Raw genomic sequence first — 22773 nt, forward strand, 5'->3', positions numbered from 1 at the left:
GAGGTGTGGCCGTACCATAGACTAATACAATGGCATTATAACATTTTCAACTTTGTTTTCCATTCTTTTCCTGATAATTCCTAACATTCTATTTGCTTTCTTAGTAGCTGCTGCACATTCATTGAGATGAGGGTTTCAATGTATCTTCAGCAATGACACCTCGATCCTTTTCCTGGGCAGTGACTCCTAACACAGAACCCAGCTTCACATTGCTATAGTTCAGGTTCCTCTTCCCCACATGCATCACTTTGCACTTGCTCACATTAAGGGCTCCTTTTATGAAGGTGCGCTACGGGTTTTACCGAACGCATCGGATTAGCGCGTGCTATAGCATGCGCTAGGCAAAAATCTACCGCCTGCTCAAAAGGAGGCAGTAGCGGCTAGCGCACACAGCAATTTAGCGCACGCTATTCCACACGTTAAGGCCCTAGCGCGGCTTTGTAAAAGGAGCCCTAAATGTCATCTGTCATTTTGATACCCAGTCTTCCAGTCTCATAAGATCCTCTTGCAATTTTTCACAAACCTCTTGTGCTTTAACGACTTTGAACAACTTTGTGTTATCAGCAAATTTAATTATCTTAATAGTTATTCCCATCTCTAGATCATTGTTATCTTGTTAATTTACTTCCCACTGCCTCTGAGGCCTGAACCCGGGACCCAAAATAGACTAGACAGTGCAAAAACACAAAAGATTACATTATCTTCTTCATCTCTTTGCACTGTATATTGTTTGAGGTTTGAGCATGAAAGAATCTCTTTTGTACTGAACTTTTGTTCTTACTGTATTAGCTGTACTTGCAACTGGGTTCAGCTGTGTCCTTCTTGTTGCTCCCTTGTGCTTTGGGCTCTACCTCTTGTCACCATCTTGTGTTTAAGGTCCTCTTGTCACCTGGCAATCCCTGAGCGTACCATTGAGCTTAAGTGTCACATTTTGACCTCAGGAACTGAATGAATATGAAAGGATCTGATAGCACAGCACAGTCACAGCCACTTGCAAAACACTTCCACCTGAACTAGATATTCCAGTGGAAAACAAGGATTCTGCAGATCTCTACCACACACAAAACAGCTGATGCATTAAGTCTATGCACTTTAGATTTATGGGGTCCACAATATCCTAATGTTACCCTTTCCCCTCTCTCACTTTTTCCCTATGTTCAGGCACTCTTTTTTTTCCCATACTTGCTAATATCCCACTCTTTATCCATATGTTCAGATATTATTTCTTTTCCATCCCTGCTAATGTCCCTCTCTCCCTCACTTTCTCCCTATGTTAAGAAACTATCTTTCTTTTTCCATTCCTGCTAATGTCCCTCTCTCCATTCTCCCTATGTTAAGAAACTCTTGTCCTTTTTCGATCCCTGAAAATGTCTCTCTCTCCCTATGTTAAGAAACTCACTTTTCCCCCATCCCTGCTAGCATTCCTCGATCCCTTTTTCCCTATGATCAGCAACTCTCTCTCTTTTTTTATGCATCCCTGCTAATGCCCCTCTCTTCCTCAGGTTCTCCCTATGTTAAGAAACTCTCATCCTTTTTTCATTCCTGAAAATGTCCCTCTCTCTCTATGTTAAAAAACTCACTTTTTTCCATTCCTGCTAGTATTCCTCGATCCCTCACTTTCTCCCTATGTTAAGAAACTCTTTCTTTTTCCATCACTACTAAAATCCCCCTCTCCCTCACGTTCTCCATATGTTAAGAAACTCACTTTTCCATCTCTGCTAGTATTCCTCGATCCCTCACTTTTTCCCTATGTTAAGAAACTCACTTTTTTTCCATCCCTGCTATTATTCCTCGATCCCTCACTTTCGCCCTATGTTCAGAAACTAATTTTTCCATCTCTGCTAGTATTCCTTGATCCCTCACTTTCTCCCTATGTTAAGAAACTCTCTTTCTTTTTCCATCCCTACTAAAATCCCCCTCACGTTCTCCCTATGTTAAGAAATTCAACTTTTTCCATCCCTGCTAATGTCCCCCCCTCTTCCTCACGTTCTCCCTATGTTAAGAAACTCACTTTTTTTCCATCCCTGCTTGTATTCCTCGATCCCTCACTTTCTCTCTATGTTGAGAAACTCACTTTTCCATTCCTGCTAGTATTCCTCAATCCCTCACTTTCTCCCTATGTTAAGAAACTCACTTTTTTTCCATCCCTGCTAGTATTCCTCCATCCCTCACTTTCTCCCTATGTTGAGAAACTCACTTTTCCATCCCTGCTAGTATTTCCTCGATCCCTCACTTTCTCCCTATGTTCAAAAACTCACTTTTCCATCCCTGCTAGTATTCCTCGATCCTTCACGTTCTCCCTGTTAAGAAACTCACTTTTTTCCATCCCTGCTAGTATTCCTCGATCCCTCACTTTCTCCCTATGTTAAGAAACTCACTTTTTTTCCATCCCTGCTAGTATTCCTCGATCCCTCACTTTCTCCCTATGTTCAAAAACTCACTTTTCTATCCCTGTTAGTATTCCTCGATCCCTCACGTTCTCCCTGTTAAGAAACTCACTTTTTTTTCCATCCCTGCTAGTATTCCTCGATCCCTCACGTTCTCCCTATGTTAAGAAACTCACTTTTCCATCCCTGCTAGTATTCCTCCATCCCTCATTTTCTCCCTATGTTGAGAAACTCACTTTTCCATCCCTGCTAGTATTCCTCCATCCCTCACTTTCTCCCTATGTTAAGAAATTCACTTTTTTTCCATCCCTGCTAGTATTCCTCGATCCCTCACTTTCTCCCTATGTTAAGAAATTCACTTTTTTCCATCCCTGCTAGTATTCCTCGATCCCTCACTTTCTCCCTATGTTAAGAAATTCACTTTTTTTCCATCCCCGCTAGTATTCCTCGATCCCTCACTTTCTCCCTATGTTCAAAAACTCACTTTTCTATCCCTGCTAGTATTCCTCGATCCCTCACGTTCTCCCTCTTAAGAAACTCACTTTTTTTTCCATCCCTGCTAGTATTCCTCGATCCCTCACTTTCTCTCTATGTTGAGAAACTCACTTTTCCATCTCTGCTAGTATTCCTCGATCCCTCACTTTCTCCCTATGTTAAGAAATTCACTTTTTTTCCATTCCCGCTAGTATTCCTCGATCCCTCACTTTCTCCCTATGTTCAAAAACTCACTTTTCTATCCCTGCTAGTATTCTTCGATCCCTCACGTTCTCCCTGTTAAGAAACTCACTTTTTTTTCCATCCCTGCTAGTATTCCTCGATCCCTCACTTTCTCTCTATGTTGAGAAACTCACTTTTCCATCTCTGCTAGTATTCCTCGATCCCTCACTTTCTCCCTATGTTAAGAAATTCACTTTTTTCCATCCCTGCTAATGTCCCCCTCTTCCTCGCGTTCTCCCTATGTTAAGAAATTCACTTTTTTCCATCCCTGCTAATGTCCCCCTCTTCCTCGCGTTCTCCCTATGTTAAGAAATTCACTTTTTTCCATCCCTGCTAATGTCCCCCTCTTCCTCGCATTCTCCCTATGTTAAGAAATTCACTTTTTTCCCATCCCTGCTAGTATTCCTCGATCCCTCACTTTCTCTCTATGTTGAGAAACTCACTTTTCCATCTCTGCTAGTATTCCTCGATCCCTCACTTTCTCCCTATGTTAAGAAATTCACTTTTTTCCCATCCCTGCTAGTTTTCCTCGATCCCTCACTTTCTCTCTATGTTGAGAAACTCACTTTTCCATCTCTGCTAGTATTCCTCGATCCCTCACTTTCTTCCTATGTTAAGAAACTCGCTTTTTTCCATCACTGCTAGTATTCCTCCATCCCTCATTTTCTCCCTATGTTAAGAAACTCACTTTTCCATCCCTGCTAGTATTCCTCGATCCCTCACTTTCTCCCTATGTTCAAAAACTCACTTTTCCATCCCTGATAGTATTCCTCGATCCTTCACGTTCTCCCTGTTAAGAAACTCACTTTTTTCCATCCCTGCTAGTATTCCTCGATCCCTCACGTTCTCCCCATGTTCAGAAACTCTCCTTCCCTGCTGACGTCCCTCCCAGACTCGTCCCTGCTTCGGGACTCCCTCCCTCTCCGGCCTGGGAGGGGGGGTTGAAGGCGGGCTGCAGGAGCTGCGCAGGCGTCTCCCGGCCCCCGGGGATTACTCAGTGCTGCTGGCGCTGGGATGGCGTTTCCTGCCCGCCGCAGTACAGCAGCGGGAGCTGGAGCGGGCTGGGCGACGGGCGCTCGGGGACGGCGGAAGCGGCAGGAGCAGGTGGCGGACGCCCTGGGGAAGAGGAGGAGGAGAAGGAGGAGCGGCAGCAGCGGCGGCGGAGCTGGTCGCGGACCCGTCGCCCCTCTCCCCCTGCTCAGCGGCGGCATGCCCCGGGGCGGCTGAGGAGTTCCGGTCTCGGGCCCGAGCATGGAGCCGCTGCTGGCGGCGCTGAGGGAGGTGCGCTGGGGCGCGGCCTCCTCCCCCCTGGACGCGCTCGTCAGCAGCTACCGGCTGCCCCAGGTCGTGCGCTTAGACAGTGGTGAGTTTGGGGGTGGGGAGACTCCGGCGCAGAGTTGGCGCTTGGCGTGAGGGGGGCGCGCGCGACAGCGTCCCCGGGGCGCAGGGCGGGCTCGCGCTTTCCCTCCCTCTCCTGCCAGTTCCAGGAGGTGTTGGGGACGCGCTTCCCAGGCGTCACCGGAGTTAACAGAAGGGGACGCCTGAGCTCCCATTTATTTAGAGAGCTAAGGATATATATAAGCTAGATTACGAAAGCAAGTTTTGTTTTCCTCAGGATGCCAAAGACGCAAAGTAACCTGATTTACTAATGTCACAGAGCCGGTGAAAAAGAAGTCTCTGGTACTTTTTCCTAAAAGAATCGCAGCTCGTTGCTCTGACATGTAGATATTCTCCCCCCCTCCCCCTCCCCCGCTCTTCTCTTTATGAATTGTACAAATGGTTTGGATGGTTGTTCTTAAGGTTAATGATTAGGTTTGGTAACTGATCAGGTAAATAGTTTGAGGGACATAAAGTGCTATTGTTTAAAGCCCAGTTAAAATGTTTTTACATTTCTGGGCATTAGTAATGGTTCTCTTTTGCTGTTCCCCGTTTCCTTCAGGAATGGTTTTGTAGAAAGCTGGTCAGATTTGGCTGAATGCAACCGAACAAGTGCTTTAACCTTGTGTACGTGGGTGTAAAGAGGTCCTTTATCGGTTGTTCAGTTCCTTGTTTTTAAAGATTATGTACAAATTCTGAACAACTTCGACAGCAGATTAACCATTCCCCTTAACTGTATCCCTGACATCCTGTCTGTCTGTCTTGTCTATTTAAATTGTAAGCTCTTTCGAGCAGGACTGTTTTCTTTGTGACTGTACACTGCTAGGGCTATAGAAATAGTAGTAGTAATTGTGTACTCCATTCCCAAGACTTTTTCTTGAAATGCTCCAGGTGTTGTTTATGCTCTGAAAACATTTTGGACAGTTCTCTAAACAAGACCAACTAAAAACAAACAGGTTAGCAAAGAAGCCTTCAGCCTTTGGTCTAAATATTAACAGGCCAAAGCAGAATTAGGTGACATCCTTTTTGTTAACCACACAGAGTGCTGGGGGGGGGGGGGGATATGACTTTCAGACACAGAGGTAGAGTTTTATGTTACATTTTCTCTTTTGCTCCCCTAGTCCTAGCACACTCGTGACTCCTTATAGATTTTCACTTAATAAAAGTTTTCATGTCCTCATAATGCACCTGGGAGGCTGCAGTATGTGCTGCTGCTGCGTGGGTGCAGGATTGGGATTATACCAGAAATATTTGGCTCAGAAGGAAATATGAAAACAAGTGAAGATTCCATGTCTCCTGCTTGGACTGGCCCCAGTTCCTTTAGTCACTGCCTTAAGGTGGTGAGAGCCCTACTTGGCATATTGTCAAACTGAGAAAGTTCTGTAGCCTGAATACAAATCTAAAGAGCACTCCACTGCAAAATGACTTTGCCATCTTAGGACGTGGTCTTCTGGCTGCTTGTGTTTCAGATTCATCTTTGTGTTTCTATAGTGTAGTGATTAAAACTTTTTTGTTGTTGTTTTCTGCGTTCATTTACAGTTTAGTTGAATGGAGTATGAAGTCCAGCATGTTTTCTCATCTGGAGTGGATGTCATATGACAGTCAGTGTGTAATGACATCAAATAATCATTTGTTGATAGATTCAGAAAGAGTGCAGTTTGAACTGTGCATTATGTTTTGTGGCCCACTGACCTGAAATACAATAAAAATAATCATTGTTACTGAAGCAAGAGTTAAAATTCAAGCATAATGTCTCCAGTTCTAGCTATAATCAGACCTTACGGATTGAAAAATACATTCCGAGAGTGAACACAATTGTCAAAATACATAAAATGCTTAGAATTAAAATATAAAAATAGCTCAGGCATGTCTAATAATAACGTATCCAGGATAAAATCTTTGCAATATCAACTTTTTACATTATTTTTATTTACTATCTGGTAGCTAGCTACCACCTGCTGCTTACCGGTGGTATTTGAACTCTGGCAGCCCTATTTGGATTTTTAACTCTCTTGATTTGAATTGCTTTCCACCCCACTTTCACCTGTTGCAGTTTTTGGTTCTTGTTGCAGAAGGTGAATGGTGCTGTGATGTACGTCAGGCAGTAGGTGTCACTCCTAGGGGCCACTGCTGCAATCAGAACCGAACCTGACACAGGGACCAAATTTGTCCCTGCAAGCTCTGACTCTGTTCTCGTCCTGTCCTTGTGAGCTCTGTCCCTGTCCACTGGACTCTGTCCTTATTTGCATAAACCTCAAACACTTAGGATTTTATTTTTAAATCTTTTTATTAAAGTATAAAAGGGACAATATTCTATACAACTGTTTATAAATCACAAATAGAGCCTTCCATTTTGATATGGCTTTGGTACAACCTTCCCCAAAGATTCAGTTGCCTCTGTTTTTACATCATCTGGGAAGCTAATTGGATTGTCTTTCAGACATGGGTGTAGAAGAGAACCTAAACTGTGTAGTGGATGAACAGAAAACTAAGTGCCTATTAAATATTGTAAATGCTCCTTGATACCGGCAACAATAGGTAAATCTATTGCAGTAACAGTTATGATGCTTGAGCAGCTGGGCACATGGTAGAAGAATATTGTAGATCAGTAGACAAGACTTGTTACATCAAAGGCAGACAAGACATAAATGATGTCATTTAACAGTAATTCATTTAAATCCAAAAGAAGCTTTTCTGGGTTTTTTTTTTTTTTAAATCATTGAATTCAGTTGCCAAATATCTTAGATGTGTTAAGTTTTTACATTTGTTTATTCATTTATTCATTCAATTTTCTATACCAGGGGTAGGCAATTCCGGTCCTTGAGAGCCGGAGCCAGGTCAGGTTTTCAGGATATCTACAATGAATATGTATGAGATGGATTTGCATGTACTGCCTCCTTGAGATGCAAATCTATCTCAGGCATATTTATTGTGGCTATCCTGAAAACCTGACCTGGCTCCAGCTCTTGAGGACCGGAATTGCCTATCCCTGGTCTATACCATTCTCCCAGGGGAGCTCAGAACAGTTTACATGAATTTATTTAGGTACTTAACTATTTTCTCCTGTCTGTCCTGGTGGGTTCACAATCTATCTAATGTACTTGGGACAATGGGGGGATTAAGTGACTTGCCCGGGGTGACAAGGAGCAGTGTGGGTTTGAACCCACAACCTCAGAGTGCTGAGGCTATAGCTTTAACCACTGCATCACACTCTCCCCCATATCGATACTAATCTCAAGTTTAGAGGATGACATGGGGACAAAGTTTGTCCCTGTCTCTCTGGGCTTTGCCCCTGTCCCTGCAGTGCAGTTAACCATGAGTACCCAACCCCGGGTCATTCTCTACAGTACTTGGGATTCCTGAGTGGTGGTGCTTTGCATTTTCTGCCAATAGCAGCTTAATATAAAGTGCTGGTTCTCAAGCTGGTTCTCAGGAGCAACTTAATAGGACTGTTTTTTAGCATTTCCATATTGAATAAACATGGAATATACTGGCATCTATTGGTTCTCTAAACCCCTAATTCTGTGTATAGCTTTCAAAATTGCACGCAAATTTAGGTATTTACCCAAATTGTGTGCACAGTTTAATTGCATAATGAGCCAATTAGCACAGATAATAGGGCATTAATAATTATTGGGAGCAGCATCCAGTCTGCCCAACGGTTACTCGTATCATATGTTTGATTTTAGAAAGAAAATAGACATTTCTTTTTGGGGGGAAAAGCTTGTTTGAGGTTCTTTGCCATATTTTTGTGATGATTTTTGTCAAGCTACTTTATATTGTGTAAGTTCAATTGTTATCCACCAAGCACTTTAGATTGATGGAATTTAGATACGGTACATTCCAACTAAACTAAATAACTTAAGAGGCACTGAGGTGACTTTGGAGAGAGCCAATGAGTGTCTTCAAGGTGCTTAGAAGGGGTAGGTGTGGGGGAGAGAGATAGGGGAGTGGGGGGCTGATGCAGGCTGAGGCAAAGAGCTATCGGCAACTGCAAGAACTTTACTGATGATGGGTAGAGCTGATGATAGCAGGGAGACAGTCATCCTGAGTGAGCACATGAGAACCAGTTAGCCCTAGCAAAGGTCCATCAAACCCAATATCCTGTTTCTAGCATTGGCCAATCCAGGTCACAAGTACTTGACAAGATCCCAAAAGAGTAAAACAGATTGTATGCTGTTTATCCTAGAAACTAGTGTTTAAGCCCGTTACATTAACGGGTGCTAGTAAAGCCTCCTTCCCTCACATGTCCCCTATTTTCAGCCCCAGCTACAAACCCATTTTTACCCCCCCAGCCCCCTTCTCCGATCTGTTCCCTTTCAGCCCGAGCCCCCTTTTCTCACCAGCAGCATTTCCCTACCCCACTCCACTTCCCTGTCCAGCAACACCTCTTCCCTGCTCCCCCTGTCCCTCTTCATTGCTCCCCCGGCCCAGTAGCACCTCTTCCCTGCTCCCCCTGTCCCTCTTCATTGCTCCCCTGGCCCAATAGCACCTCTTCCCTGCTCCCCCCATCCAGTAGCACCTCTTCCCTGCTCCCCTGACCCAGCAGCACCTCTTCCCTGCTCCCCCGTCCCTCTTTATTGCTCCCCCAGCCCAGTAGCACCTCTTTCCTGCTCCTCCTGTCCCTCTTCCCTGCTCCCCCGGTCTAGTAGCATCTCTTCCCTGCTCCCCCGGTCCAGTAGCACCTCTTCCATGCTCCCCCGGTCCAGTAGCAACTCTTCCTTGCTCTCCCTGTCCCTCTTCCCTGCTCCCCCGGTCCAGTAGCACCTCTTCCCTGCTCCCCCTGTCCCTCTTCCCTGTTCCCCCGGTCCAGTAGCAACTCTTCCCTGCTCCCCCTGTCTCTCTTCCCTGCTACACCAGCACCCCTTACCTGTTTCCCCGGTCCAGTATGCAGCGTTGTGAGCATCACGGCCGGCTTTTGCGAACCTCGTAAGCTGCTCTGCCCCTCGGAAGTATGTTCCCTCTGACACGATCGCGTATGTCAGAGGAAACGTTCTACTGAGGTGCCGTATGGCCTTTGAAGTTTGGTACAGCCGGCCGCGATCCTCACAGGATCAGCGCCCAACCCTCAGCGGCTCGAAGCCCTCCTCCCGGCAGCCACCGCCAGCCCGCTCCGCAAAGCCCTCCTCCCGGCAGCCGCCACTCCGCACCGCCTTTCATGCGCCTTAGCGCACATGAGCACTCTGCCGACCACAGAACTACAGATCAGGGAACATAGCGGTAAGAGTGCGCATGCGCACTTAGCATTTTATTATAGTAGATAAGCAGTGCCTTTTCCCAAGTCTATCATAATACAGTAAAGGCTTATAAAGTTTTCTTTTGGGAAATTATCCAAATCTGTTTTAAACCTGCTAAGCTAACTGCTTTCACCACATTCTCTGGCAATGAGTTTAATTACTGATTGAGCGAAGAAATATTTTCTCCAGTTTGTTTTGAATCTACTACTTAGCTTCATTGCGTGTCCTTTAGTCCTAGTGTTTTTTGGAAAGAGTAAACAAGCAATTCACATCTACCTATTACACTCCATTCAGTATTTTATAGGCCACTTTTCTGGCTGGTGACTTCTAATGTAGAGCCTTGCATCACATAGCTATAATTCAAGTTCCTCTTTTCCATATGCACCAATTTGCACTTGCTCATTAAACATCATCTGCCATTTTGATGCCTGGTCTCCCAGTCTCACAAAACCCGCTTGCAAGTTTTCACAATTCTCTTGTGATTTAACAACTTTGTGTCATCAGGAAATTTAATTACCTAGTTATTCCCATCTCTAGAACAGTGTTTTTCAACTTTTTTTGGGCAAAGGCACACTTGTTTCATGAAAAAAATCACGAGGCACACCACCATTAGAAAATGTTAAAAAATTTAACTCTGTGCCTATATTGACTATATATAAAGTAATTCACTTGAGTGCCACCGCCGCCATCGGGAACAGGCCGGCGCCAAGTTCTCCCTGCTTCTCTTCCCCGCGGGGCCGACCAACTCTCGCCACCCGTCGTCAATTCTAACGTCGGAGAGGACGTTCTAGGCCAGCCAGGCAGCGATTGGCTGGCCCAGAACGTCCTCTCCGACGTCAGAATTGACGTGAGTGGTGAGAGTTGGCCGGCCCCACAGGGAAAAGCAGGGAGAACTTGGCGCCGGCCTGTTCCCGATGGCGGCGGTGGCACTCAAGTGGCTAAAGAGCCGCAGTTTGCCGGCCTAGGGACAACACTGGAGGGTGGCCAGCTGTGCACCCCCTTGGGACGTAAACCCGGGGTGGGGCAGACCGCCCCCCCCCACCCTGGTATGCCACTATCTGTACCTCACTCCCTCCCTATGACCAAAAATTCTCCTTTCTTCTATTCCCCATGTACACAACCATCTCTTTCCCTCCCTTCCTCTCTCCAAAGTCCATGCCTTCTGTGTCCAAACACTCATTCCCTCCCCCACCTCAGCATCTCTTTCCCTCCCTTCCTCTCTCCCAAGTCCATTTCTTCTGTGTCCAAAAACGCATTCCCTCCCCCACCTCAGCATCTCTTTCCCTCCCAAGTCCATGCCTTCTGTGTCCAAAAACCCATTCCCTCCCCCACCTGAGCATCTCTTTCCCTCCCTTCCTCTCTCCCAAGTTCATGCCTTGTGTCCAAAACGCACTCCCTCTCCCCTTTTGTGTTCCGTGTTTGCCTCCCAGCCCATCTTTGCAACTTTCTCAGCAAAACGAAGCTCAAGCCACGAGGCTTGTCTTCTGCTTCCTGCCTGCCCTGCCGCGCACAAATAGCCGAACGGAATTATTCTCCGACGTCAGCGCTGACGTCGGAGGGCAGGCTTTGCTTAAGCCCTCCCTCCGACGTCAGCGCTGACATCAGGGAACGCTTGCGATCGGCTATATGTTAGCTGCAGGGCAGGCAGGAACAGAAGACGAGCCTCGCGGCTCGAGATGTATTGAACTCCGCGGGTCCCCCGTCCAGCTCTCTCCTGTCCACGTGGGGCGGACCGCCCCTCTCCCTAGACTGTGGCCTAGGACCCTGGGGGAGCCCGGGCCCCCTGTCAGCTCCAGGCCCCTGAATGCAGGACTGGTGGTACTGCCCTGATGGCGGCCCTGACCGTACGGCACACCAGGCAACATCTCGCGGCACACTAGTGTGCCGCGGAACAGTGGTTGAAAAACACTGCTCTAGAACATAAGAATTGCCGCTGCTGGGTCCGACCAGTGGTCCATTGTGCCCAGCAGTCCGCTCACACAGCTGCCCTTAGATCAAAGAACAGTGCCCTACTTGAGTCTAGCCTTACCTGCATATGTTCTGGTTCAGCAGGAACTTGTCTAATCTTGTCTTGAATCCCTGGATGGTGCTTTCCTTTATAATAGCCTCCGGAAGATCGTTCCAGATTTCTACAACTCTCTGGGTGAAGAAGAACTTCCTTATGTTTGTACGGAATCTATCCTCTTTTAACTTTAGAGAGTGCCCTTTCATTCTCTCTACCTTGGAGAGGGTGAACAATCTCTCTTTCTCTACTAAGTCTTCAAAAAGCCACGGGTAGCGGTTCCTACATGCTGCCCACAGCTGACCCAGAAGCCTTCTGTCTTATGCAAAATCCCAGCATTAGAGGAAAGGCTTCCGGGTCAGCCGTGGGCGGTGCAGAGGAACCAATGCCTTTGGCCTTTTGAAGACTGCAAGTCCGGCTGCAATGATTAATGAAGAAGGAAGGAGGAGTCAATATTTTGATGCCTGGAACCGGATCCAGAGGCAGGTACACTGATGTTATTGAAGCAGGTAGCGTCCTGGGCCCCCCTGAACTCTTCGGTCCTGAAGCACATGGCTACTTGGCCTACCCTTTAATCCCGCCATGACTGTAAGCTCGGCCTTAATTGCCCAAGCCTTGAACACTTATGATTTTAAAGTGTTTGAGGCTTGTGTGGATGAGGACAGAGCTTGCAGGAATGGGGCAGGAACAGGAAAAGAGCTCAATGGGGCAGGAAAATGAGCTCCCGCGGGGATGGTGAAAAATTTGTCCCTATGTCATTCTCTACCTCTTACCTTACATTTAGATCTTTTCATCTATGCGTGATTTGGTAACATTTCTATGGACTGCCTCCGCCAAGTGTACAGTATATCCTCATGGAGATATAGCCTCAAGAAGTAGACAGCATGGAAGCAGATGCAAGAAAGTGTGCCAAACCTTAGCATAAGTCTGGTTTCACGCCTAACTTTAGGTGCAGGCACTTACACTTTGTTAAATGCTGATGGAAGTGGTCACGTCTAACTGTTGAGAGCTACGCGCCTAAACTCTAGTATTCTGTAACCCAGTGTCCTGCAAACTTTTTGAAGCCGCGGCAAAATAAACTCGGGGCTGTGGCTGGAGGGCATCTGGAAATGTGTGGATGTCGACGCGATGATGTCATTCGCAAGCATGACATCATCACATTGGTGCCCGTGCATGTGTGGAGGCCCTCCAGAATGTGCCCTGAGCCTGCTATTACTACGCCAGTGGGGGTTTCTGGTAGAGATAAGTAGGAGGAGTGCTGGCACCGGCTGACTGCCTACAGGACTGACCGTATTCTGTAAATTGAACGCCCAACTTTGCATGCTAAGCGTAAAGATGGGTGCCCAGTTTTATAGAATTAGTGGAAGTGAGAGTAATTCTGAATCAAAGTGTCGTATATAGGCGCATATTCTGCAAAGGAAAGTAGACGCCTACATTGTTTTATAGAATACTAGATTTACTGGCTAAATGTGTGCTTAGGTGCAAGCATGTACATTAGCCAAATAGCTGGCATTATGCGTGTATAGAATAAGTTGGGGATTGGAGGAGAGCGGTCACAAAAGTGGTCACAGGGATGAAGCAGGAAACTACAGGCCGGTAAGCCTCACTTCGGTTGTTGGAAAAATAATGGAAGTGTTGCTGAAAGAAAGGATAGTGTTCTTCCTTGAATCTAATAGGTTACAGGATGCAAGGCAACATGGCTTTACAAAAGGTAAATTGTGCCAAACGAATCTGATTGAATTTTTTGATTGGGTGACGAGAGAGCTGGATCGAGGACATATGCTAGATGTAATTTACTTAGATTTCAGCAAAGCCTTTGATACGGTTCCTCATAGGAGACTCTTGAACAAACTTGAAGAGCTGAAGTTAGGACCCAAAATGGTGAACTGGGTTAGAAACTGGCTGTCGGACATTTGATGGAATTAAGTGCTGTTTATTTTGTACATTGTTTGATAATATGTTGCACTTGGGTTTAAAAAGTGAATAAAGCTATGGAAAACAAAACACCCCCCCCCCCAAAAAAAAAAAAAACCACACTGTATGCAGAGAAAATGTTAATTATCATTTATATTTTTTGAGGGGAGGGGTTCAAAGAGGTCAAGGCAGATGACTTTAAAATATGCAATATCACCTGAGTAACAACTATAGAAAGATAGAAAAAATATAGTGCAAAACATAGAAAGCAGATATAAATTATTAAAAATGATACATTTGATCACCAAATTGAAATAAAATTATTTTTCCTACCTTTGTTTGGTGATTTCACAAGTCTCTGGTTGCACTTCCTTCTGACTGTGCATCCAATATTTCTTTCTTTCTTTCTATCTCCTGGACGCTTTCTCTCCTCTGGACCTCATTCCCTTCCCCAACCAACATCTCTCTCTGTCCCTCCATGCGTCCAACTTTTCTTCCTCTCTCCTCCACCCCTATTGGAAACATTTTTCCCTCTCTCATCCCCTGGATCATTTTTCACCACTGTCCACCAGCCCCATGCCCATTTCTCCTATCACCCCTCTCCAGCACCATGCCACATCTCTCCATCCATCACTATGTCCAACATTCCTCCCCCTTGCATCCCCTTCAATCTGTCCCTATGTTCCTTCTCCACCACCATATCCAACATTTCTCCCTCTCATCCTTCTATTCCCCATGCATCTCTACCTCACTCCTCTCTCTCTGCCCAGTGTCTGTGTCTGTAGGCAACAAAAGGAAAAGGATATGAAAGAGAGGTCATGACTTATGCCATGTTGACAGCTGAAACAAAGTTGTATTATGCCCCCGCCCACTTGAACTTCCATTGTGGACAACGTTAGGTGTGAAGTGGAGAAACAGAAGAGTTTTCAGCTGCTAACTTTTTGTGCTAGCTATTAGATTCAATGAAAATTTGTCAAGGCCTGACATAAACTGTAGAAGAAAAAAAAGAGATAAGTGACATGAAAGAGACATTTCAATATCTGAAAAGTACTAATAATGTCCAAGAAGCAAACCTTTTCAGTGGGAAGAGGTCATGAAATCGAGCTCTAAAGTGGAAGACTCAGGGATGTTAAAAATATATATACATGTATATATAGTACATAAGAACATAAGAACATAAGACTTGCCTCTGTCGGGTCAGACCGGAGGTCCATCGTGCCCGGCAGTCCGCTCACGCGGCGGCCCCTCAGGTCCAGGACCTGATAGTGCTCCTACCCTAAAACTCACATATGCTTTTCGCTTTTGTCCTGTAGTGTAACCTTCTATCTATACCCTGTAATCCCCTTCTCTTTCAGGAAGTCATCCAGTCCCTTTTTGAAACCCAGTATTGTACTCTGTCCTATTACCTCCTTTGGAAGCGTGTTCCAGGTGTCCACCACCCTCTGAGTGAAGAAAAACTTCCTTGCATTAGTATTTGTCAGAAAGGGTGGTGGTTGCCTGGAATGCCCTTCTGAAGGAAGTGATGGAGAGAAAAGCAGTCACAGAATTCAAAAAAAGCATGGAATATACACAGATTTGATTTACCGTATTTGCCGGCGTATAAGACGACTTTTCAGTACCTTAAAATCCTCCCCAAAGTCGGGGGTCGTCTTATACACCGGGTACTGTTTACATGCCCTTACTTTACATTAGAGAGCTGCACGGGGACGCCCCTAGGGTTGCGGGGATCCCGTGGGGACGCCCCCTAGGGTCGCGAGGATCCCATGGGGACGCCTCCGAGGGTCGCGGGGCTCCTGCGGGGCTGGATGCTCAGTCTTCTGGATGTACGCGGCTCTTCTTCTCCCTACCTTCTCTGCTTGCAGCACAGAGCCGAACGGAAGTCTTCCCGACGTCAGCGCTGACGTCGGAGGGGAGGGAGGGCTTAAACAAAGCCCTCCCTCCCTCCGACGTCAGCGCTGACGTCGGGAAGACTTCCGTTCGGCTCTGTGCTGCAGGCAGGGCAGATAAGGAGAAGGAGAGTAGCCTCGCGGTTCGAGTGGCTACCAAGGGAGAGGGGCGGCCGCCCCGCCCCGGTTGCAGCACAGCCGGCCAGGTTCCCTTACTTTTGTGGCACTTCCCCGACCGACCGATAACAGCCCGGGTCCGACAATCCTCCCTGCCCTGTAGCCGCGAATCTAAATTACCTTCTTACAGCAGCTGTAAGAAGGTAATTTAGATTCGCGGTTAAGGGCAGGGAGGTTTGTCGGACCGGGGCTGTTGTCGGTCGGTCGGTCGGGGAAGTGCCACAAAAGTAAGGGGACCTGGCCGGCTGTGCTGCACCCGGGGCGGTAGAGAAGGTGTGCGGAAGAAGGGGTAGTCTTATACGGCGAGTATATAACAAACTCTATATTTTAACTGTAAAAGTTGGGGGGTCGTCTTATACGCCCAGTCGTCTTATACGCCGGCAAATACGGTATGTTGTGCAAGGACTATGAGAATGAAACTAGGTATCCAAACTTCAGGGAACATTGGGAGGCCAGATTTTAACATGGAAGAGGACCTAGATGTTGACTTAAATATCAGCCTTGTAGACCTGATGTTGAAGGTGATGTAGGCCATTGCATAATGGATTTTGGGCATGCTAGTAGGGCCATGCAGGAGTATCGGGTGCCCTAGAAGAACCTTCTGCTTTGTATCCCTCCACCAATTAATTTTCAGGTCCCTAGCTAGTTGGTTCCCCTTCCAAGATTATAAGTAAACACTACCATCAATTCTACAACAATTCTATTTAAAAAATGTTTAATTGGACATTATAGACTCGGTTCTATAAATGGTGATGAAAAATCAGTACTGACTAAAATAAAGTGCTATTTTATAAATGTTGCCATTTATAAAATAACAGTTAACCCCAGGATCTGCGCATAACTTCAGGCATGAGGATTTATACCAACTAAACTCTGGTATAAATCCTCGTGCCTAAATTGGGCATGGATCCATCCCCCTTATTGTATAACAGCATGTATAAATTGCAGGAACACCCCTGATTCACCTATGACTCTCTCATGGCCATGCTTTTGAAACCATGTGCAAAATTAATGTGTGGATCCCAGCACCTAAAAATACTCGTGTAAATTTTAATTGATTCAAATCGACACCAATTGATTAGCACCCAGTTATCGGTGCTAATGGTACAGCACAGCTGTTGGGCTTCTGGGCTGATTGGAAACTGATATTTAAGCATGATGAAACTGTAATTTTTGCATACATGATTGTTTTCATTATGATCTGGGTAAAAAGGAGCAAAGTATACAGTTACATAAAATTAAATGCAAAAAGTTACGATGTCATATGTTACTCTGTTTAGTATCTCTATGACTTGTGCTTTATTCATTCAGTGGAGGGGGGGGGCAGTTTTGCCCATCCTCTCAAAGGAGCTCAGAATGGGTTACAGTTCAGGTACTCAAGCATTTTCCCTATCTGTCCCAGCGAGCTCACAGTCTAATGCAGGGGTGTCCAACCTGCGGCCCAGTGAAGTATTTTGTGCGGCCTCGGTCGAGAGCGATGCAATGTTTTCCTCTGCTGCCCCCGGGTGTTTACTGTCTTGCCGGCTCCCTCCTCTGTCTTGCTGCAGTATTTGCGCGGCCCCAGAAACATTTTTTCGGCCAATGCGGCCCAGGGAAGCCAAAAGGTTGGACACCCCTGGTCTAATGTATCAGGGGCAGTAGAGGATCAAGTGACTTTCCCAGGGTCACAAGGTGCAGCTTGAGGTTTGAACCCACACCCTCAGAGTGCTGAGGCTCTAGCTCTAACCACTATGCCACACTCTGCTTTAGAAATTGGAAGCAAATTTTAAAAAGGAGAAAAAGGGTATGAATTTGTGTCTGCAATGTGTCTTTCCAGATGCATATTTGCTGCTGTTGTTCCTGCAGCCTTTTTAGTATTGTTTAAGGGCGCCCTGCTGATTAGGTACCAGTTCCCCTCTTTGCACCCATTCATGCAGTTATAATAGCACACGATAATTATGTTGTACTTTACTGAAAGTGGCAGGTTGTTAGAATTCCATTTGTTACTGTCCCATTAAAAATGATAGCTCTTTTGACAACTGACCATTATTATGAAAGAAGAAGGGTTCAGTGCTGGTAGACCTTGCTTTCAATTTTCTATAACAAAGTTGCCTCAGGATTGCTGCATACACATGTCCCACGGTGGTAAGTGGTCTGAAATTTTTCTGCTCTGCCCAGATCCTGTGGTGGTTTGAGGAGACACTGGCTTCCGGTGTGAAGAAGACTGCTAGTCAATAGGGTAGGCTCTTCCCTTTCTCATTTTTTTATTACCTGAGCATTTTGTGTTCAGAGAACCCAGAGCAGCAGTAAAGGGGTGAAATGAGAGGCCTGAATTTGATGAAACATCATTTTCAAGAATAACACCGTGACCTAACTTGCTTCAGTGTTATTACGAAGAGCCCTGGAGACTAACAGTCAGTTCTGTGAAAGGGAACAAGGTGAATCATTCTTCTAGCTGGCATCACTCCTATGAATTTAGAGCAGTAAGGTGTCCCAATTATAAGCAGACAAGAATGGGGCATGAAGTGGCAACCAAAGCAGCGTTGTGACAAGAGTATTTGCTGCAGCGTGTGCTAAACATGCTAGTGGAACCCAGCAAACATTCATTAAAGCCAGACCTTAAAAATACTTGCTCATAAAACAACCAATTTGCAACCGATCATATGCCAAGCAATATGTTATAAATATAAAGCACGTGTGTCCAGGTGAAATGGGGCCTCTGTGCCCTCAAGCATTTCAGAAATAGCATTGAGGTCCAGTCCTGGGAGCATTTTGCATTTTCATTAGCTGTTTAATCTGCTGATTTGTGGAGGTGTAGTAATTTCAGGTTCTTTTTTTTTTTTTTTTTTTTTACTGTGCACTGTGTTTTCTTAGGGCTGTTTTTTAGTGCATAAGTCAAACTGTTCTGTAGCAACAAAAGCTGCTGCCTCCCTTCCCACCAAAAAGTAGTAGTTTGATGTTAACTTGCTTGAAAAAATCCCACTCCACCACTCTCCTCTCTGTGTAGCTAAAACTTGCAGTGTACCTTAAGCCAGGGGTAGAGAACTCCGGTCCTCGAGAGCCATATTCCAGTCGGGTTTTCAGGATTTCTCCAATGGATATGCATGAGATCTGTTTGCATGCACTGCTTTCAATGCATATTCATTGGGGAAATCCTGAAAACCCAACTGGAATAAGGCTCTCGAGGACCGGAGTTCCCTACCCCTGCCTTAAGCCAAATGTCACACAAAGACTTCTGCTATAGAAGGCTGAAGACTAGGGCTGGACCAGCCTCTCTTTCTTTGGGACCTTACTTTACCTTGGTATGGTTTATTGCAATATCTATTTATTTAATTCATTTTCTATCCCATTCTCCCCAAAGAGCTCAGAACGGGTTACAGTTTAAACATACAGGTTACATTTTACATTTTGTCATAGTTACAGTGCAAGGTTTTTCAACACAAGTTTTTATCCTAACTCAAAACATACTAGGGATCTAATACCAATATACATAATTCAGGTTAAATGTCATAGTTATAGTGCATTTATTTTTATTTCACTATTAGACTTATGCAGTGCTGTACAATGATGATAATCACCATGCTGGGTCAGACCAAAGGTTCATCAAGCCCAGTATATTCTTTTCAACAGTGGCCAATGCATATCGTGAATCAAGTTTCAAGTTTATTATATTATTTGATTGAACGCTTTTCAGGATACAAAGCGTTTTACAAAGAAATAAAATTGGATTTCTTAAATCACAAATACATCATAAATAAAAATAATTACTTTAAAAATAAAAAAACAAACCGGGGTAACAAACCACATGAAACAATAGGAAAGGAGGAAAAAGAAAAAAATACAAAAAAAAAAAAAAAAAAGGATGAATTAATCAGATTAGGTTAGAACATAAGGAAGATGTGAGGAAAAGAATTTGAGAACTGGAAAATCTAAAGAGAAGGGGTAGATAATCTGAATTTAATAAAAGATGATGAAATTCGGAATCAACCGGAAAATAAACTTTTAGTTAAAGGCTTCTTTAAAAAGAAGACACTTTAAACTATTTTTAAATTTTTTCAAATCCTGTTCAAGTCGTAAATATAGAGGGAGTGAGTTCCAAATAGTTGGGGCTGTAACCGAGAAGATCAGGTCACGGCGAGTACCAATGATTTTTAAAGAGGGGACATATAGGGTAGCTTGTGAGGATGATCTGAGAAATCTTGACGGACTGTAAGGAATCAGGAGCCTATCTATAAATGCAGGAGTATTATTTCTTATTGTCTTAAAGACTACAAGAGCTATTTTATATGTTATCCTATATGAAATTGGTAGCCAGTGAGCGTTTTGAAGCAGAGGTGTGACATGATCGAATTTTTTTGAACCAGAAATTACCTTTATTGCAGTGTTTTGTATAATTTGGAGGCGCCTTATATCCTTAAGATAAGCCCCCTTTAATAAGGAATTACAGTAATCTAATTTTGAAATCACTAGAGAGTGAATTAAAGTATTGAGCGAAAATGAATCGAGAAGGGGGACCAACGAACGAATCATTCTTAGTCTATAGAAACAATTTTTAACCAATGCACTGATGCCTGGCAGGATACCAAAAAGTAACTAGATTTCATGTTGCTTACCCCAGGGATAAGCAGTGGCTTTTTCCTCAAGTCTGCTTTAATTACAGTCTGTGGAATTTTTCTCCAAGAATTTGTCCAATTTTTTTTTTTTTTTTTAATCAGCTACATTAAGGCAGGAATTCATCAACAGGTGCTACCGCATTAGCACACACTAACAATTAGTGTGTGCCAAACTCTAAAGATGTCCATAGTGTTCATTGATGAATTCCCCCCTAAATGCTTCTATGCTTAACTGTATGCTGTTGTTTTAAATGTACTACTTTGTCATTTCTTGTCATGTCCCCTAGTCTGTATATTTTTGGAAAGACCAAATTGATTTGCATTTACACATTCTACAGCACTCGAGATTTTATAGTCCTCTTATCATATCTCCTTCAGCCATCTCTTCTCCAAACTGAAGAATAAAGCAGGATATAAAATACTGAGTAGAAAGGGTAGAGATGAATTTCTTACTCTTTCCAAAAAATACTAGTACTAGGGGGTGTGCGATGAAGCTACTATGTAGTAGATTTAAAATAAACTGGGGAAAATATTTCTTCACTCAACATGTAATTAAACTCTGGAATTCGTTGCCGGAGAATGTGGTGAAATCAGTTAGCTTAGCAGGGCTTAAAAAGGTTTGGATAATTTCCTAAAACAAAAGTCCATCAGCCATTATTTGAGATGGACTTGGCGAAATACATTGCTTATTCCTAGGATAAGCGGCATAAAATCTGTTTTACTTCTCGGGATCTTGCCAAGTACCTGTGACCTTGGTTGGCCACTGTTGGAAACCGGATACTGGGTTTGATGGACCTTTTGGTCTGTCCCAGTATGGCAGCTCTTTTGTTCTTATATACTTAATTTGTTCCTCTCGGTTTGATCCTGCGAAAGTTAGGAATTTAACAATGTTTATTTAAGATCAGATATTTTGTGCAGTAATGCACTTAGTCCCCTTAGTTGAATCCCCCCTTAAACGAGTAAGATTGCACTTAACAAATTTGCAGGACTTGGGGAACATTTCCAGCCAACTGTTTGAGGGCTTCAACAGAGGACTTCAGGGACCATATATGTCCTGGGGCCATGTGTTAAAGACCATTGCTTTAGGGGTCCTTTTACTAAGGTGCGCTAGCAATTTTAGCGCTTGCTAAAAATTAGTGCGCGCTAAATGCTAATACGTGCAAATGTGTCCATAGGATATAATGGACGTGTTGGCACGCATTAGCATGTAATGCGCGTTAATTTTTAGCGTGTGCTAAAACAGCTAGTTCGCCTTGTAAAAGGACCCCTCAGTCTCTCTCCAACGGCCTTGTTCTTCCTGAGTGCTCCTTTTACTCCACGATCATCTAGTGATCCAGCTGACTCCCTCGGAAGCTTCTTGCTTCATATCCACTTGAAAAAAGCTTTTTGTTATGAGTTTCTGTCTTGACAACAAGCTTTTTCAATTTCTGCCTTTCTTATCAATGCTTTTGCATCTAATTTGCCAGTGCTTATTCTGTGTCCTGTTTTCTTTGGATCTTTTTCCATTTTTTTAATGATCTTTTGGCTACAACTGTATCTTTTACCTAACCGTTTAAGGCAGGGGTGTCCAATGTCGGTCCTCGAGGGCCGCAATCCAGTCGGGTTTTCAGGATTTCCCCAATGAATATGCATGAGATCTATTTGCATGCACTGCTTTCATTGTATGCTAATAGATCTCATACATATTCATTGGGGAAATCCTGAAAACCCGACTGGATTGCGGCCCTCGAGGACCGACATTGGACACCCCTGGTTTAAGGGCTGCATCTCGATTAAAATGTTAATTGCAATTAATCGCATAATTAAAGGTATGTTATTTTCTTTCCCACTGCAGCTCCTTGTGACTGGGCAAGTCACTAAACTCTCTCCATTGCCCAGAATCACGAGGGGCAGGGGGTGGGGAGGAATATACCTTTAATTGCAATTATAAATGTAATCAAAATGCAGTCCTAAAAAAAAGAGTATAAAAGGCTTCCTGTTTTCCCTTTAGTTATATGTAGAAATGAAACAAAAACATAAAGGAAAAAATACCTCTTTTATTGGACTAACTTAGGCCTCCTTTTATCAAGCCGCATTAGGTTTTTTTTATCGCCAGCCACTACTCTGATGCTCATAGAATTTCTATGAGAGTCGGAGCTTTTGCTGCAGTGGTTGGTGACAAAAAAACCCTAATGTAGCTTGTTAAAAAGGGGCCTTAATGTAGTTTGATTAGCTTTCGAAGGTAACCCCTTTTTCCTCAGATGGGTTACCTTTGAAAGCTAATTATAAACTACATTAAGTTAGTCCAATAAAAAAATATTTTTTTTTCTCAACTCCTTGGCAAAATCATGCTTTTTCAGCCTCCACATGCTGAGGAAAGTAAGATCCTACTTTTGCCAAAAACATTTTGCTGTCCTCGTCCAATCCATCATCCTCTCCAAACTTGACTACTGCAATGCCATTTACTTATGCCTAACAAAAAAAGTCTTCAAAGACTCCAGCTTA

General features: G+C 44.3%; 1 protein-coding gene across 1 annotated transcript in view; it reads left to right on the forward strand.

Moving 5' to 3' along the window:
* The first annotated feature begins 4074 nt into the window (after positions 1 to 4074).
* Positions 4075 to 22773, forward strand: part of GAREM1 (GRB2 associated regulator of MAPK1 subtype 1) — a 253781-nt gene continuing 235082 nt past the window's right edge. Inside the window, exon 1 of the mRNA XM_033934645.1 lies at positions 4075 to 4467. Coding sequence (XP_033790536.1) covers positions 4356 to 4467 — 112 coding nt within the window. The 5' untranslated portion in view covers positions 4075 to 4355. The remainder of the gene's footprint in view (positions 4468 to 22773) is intronic.

This window comes from Geotrypetes seraphini, chromosome 2 (genome assembly GCF_902459505.1).
Source record: "Geotrypetes seraphini chromosome 2, aGeoSer1.1, whole genome shotgun sequence".
Lineage (NCBI taxonomy): Eukaryota > Metazoa > Chordata > Amphibia > Gymnophiona > Dermophiidae > Geotrypetes > Geotrypetes seraphini.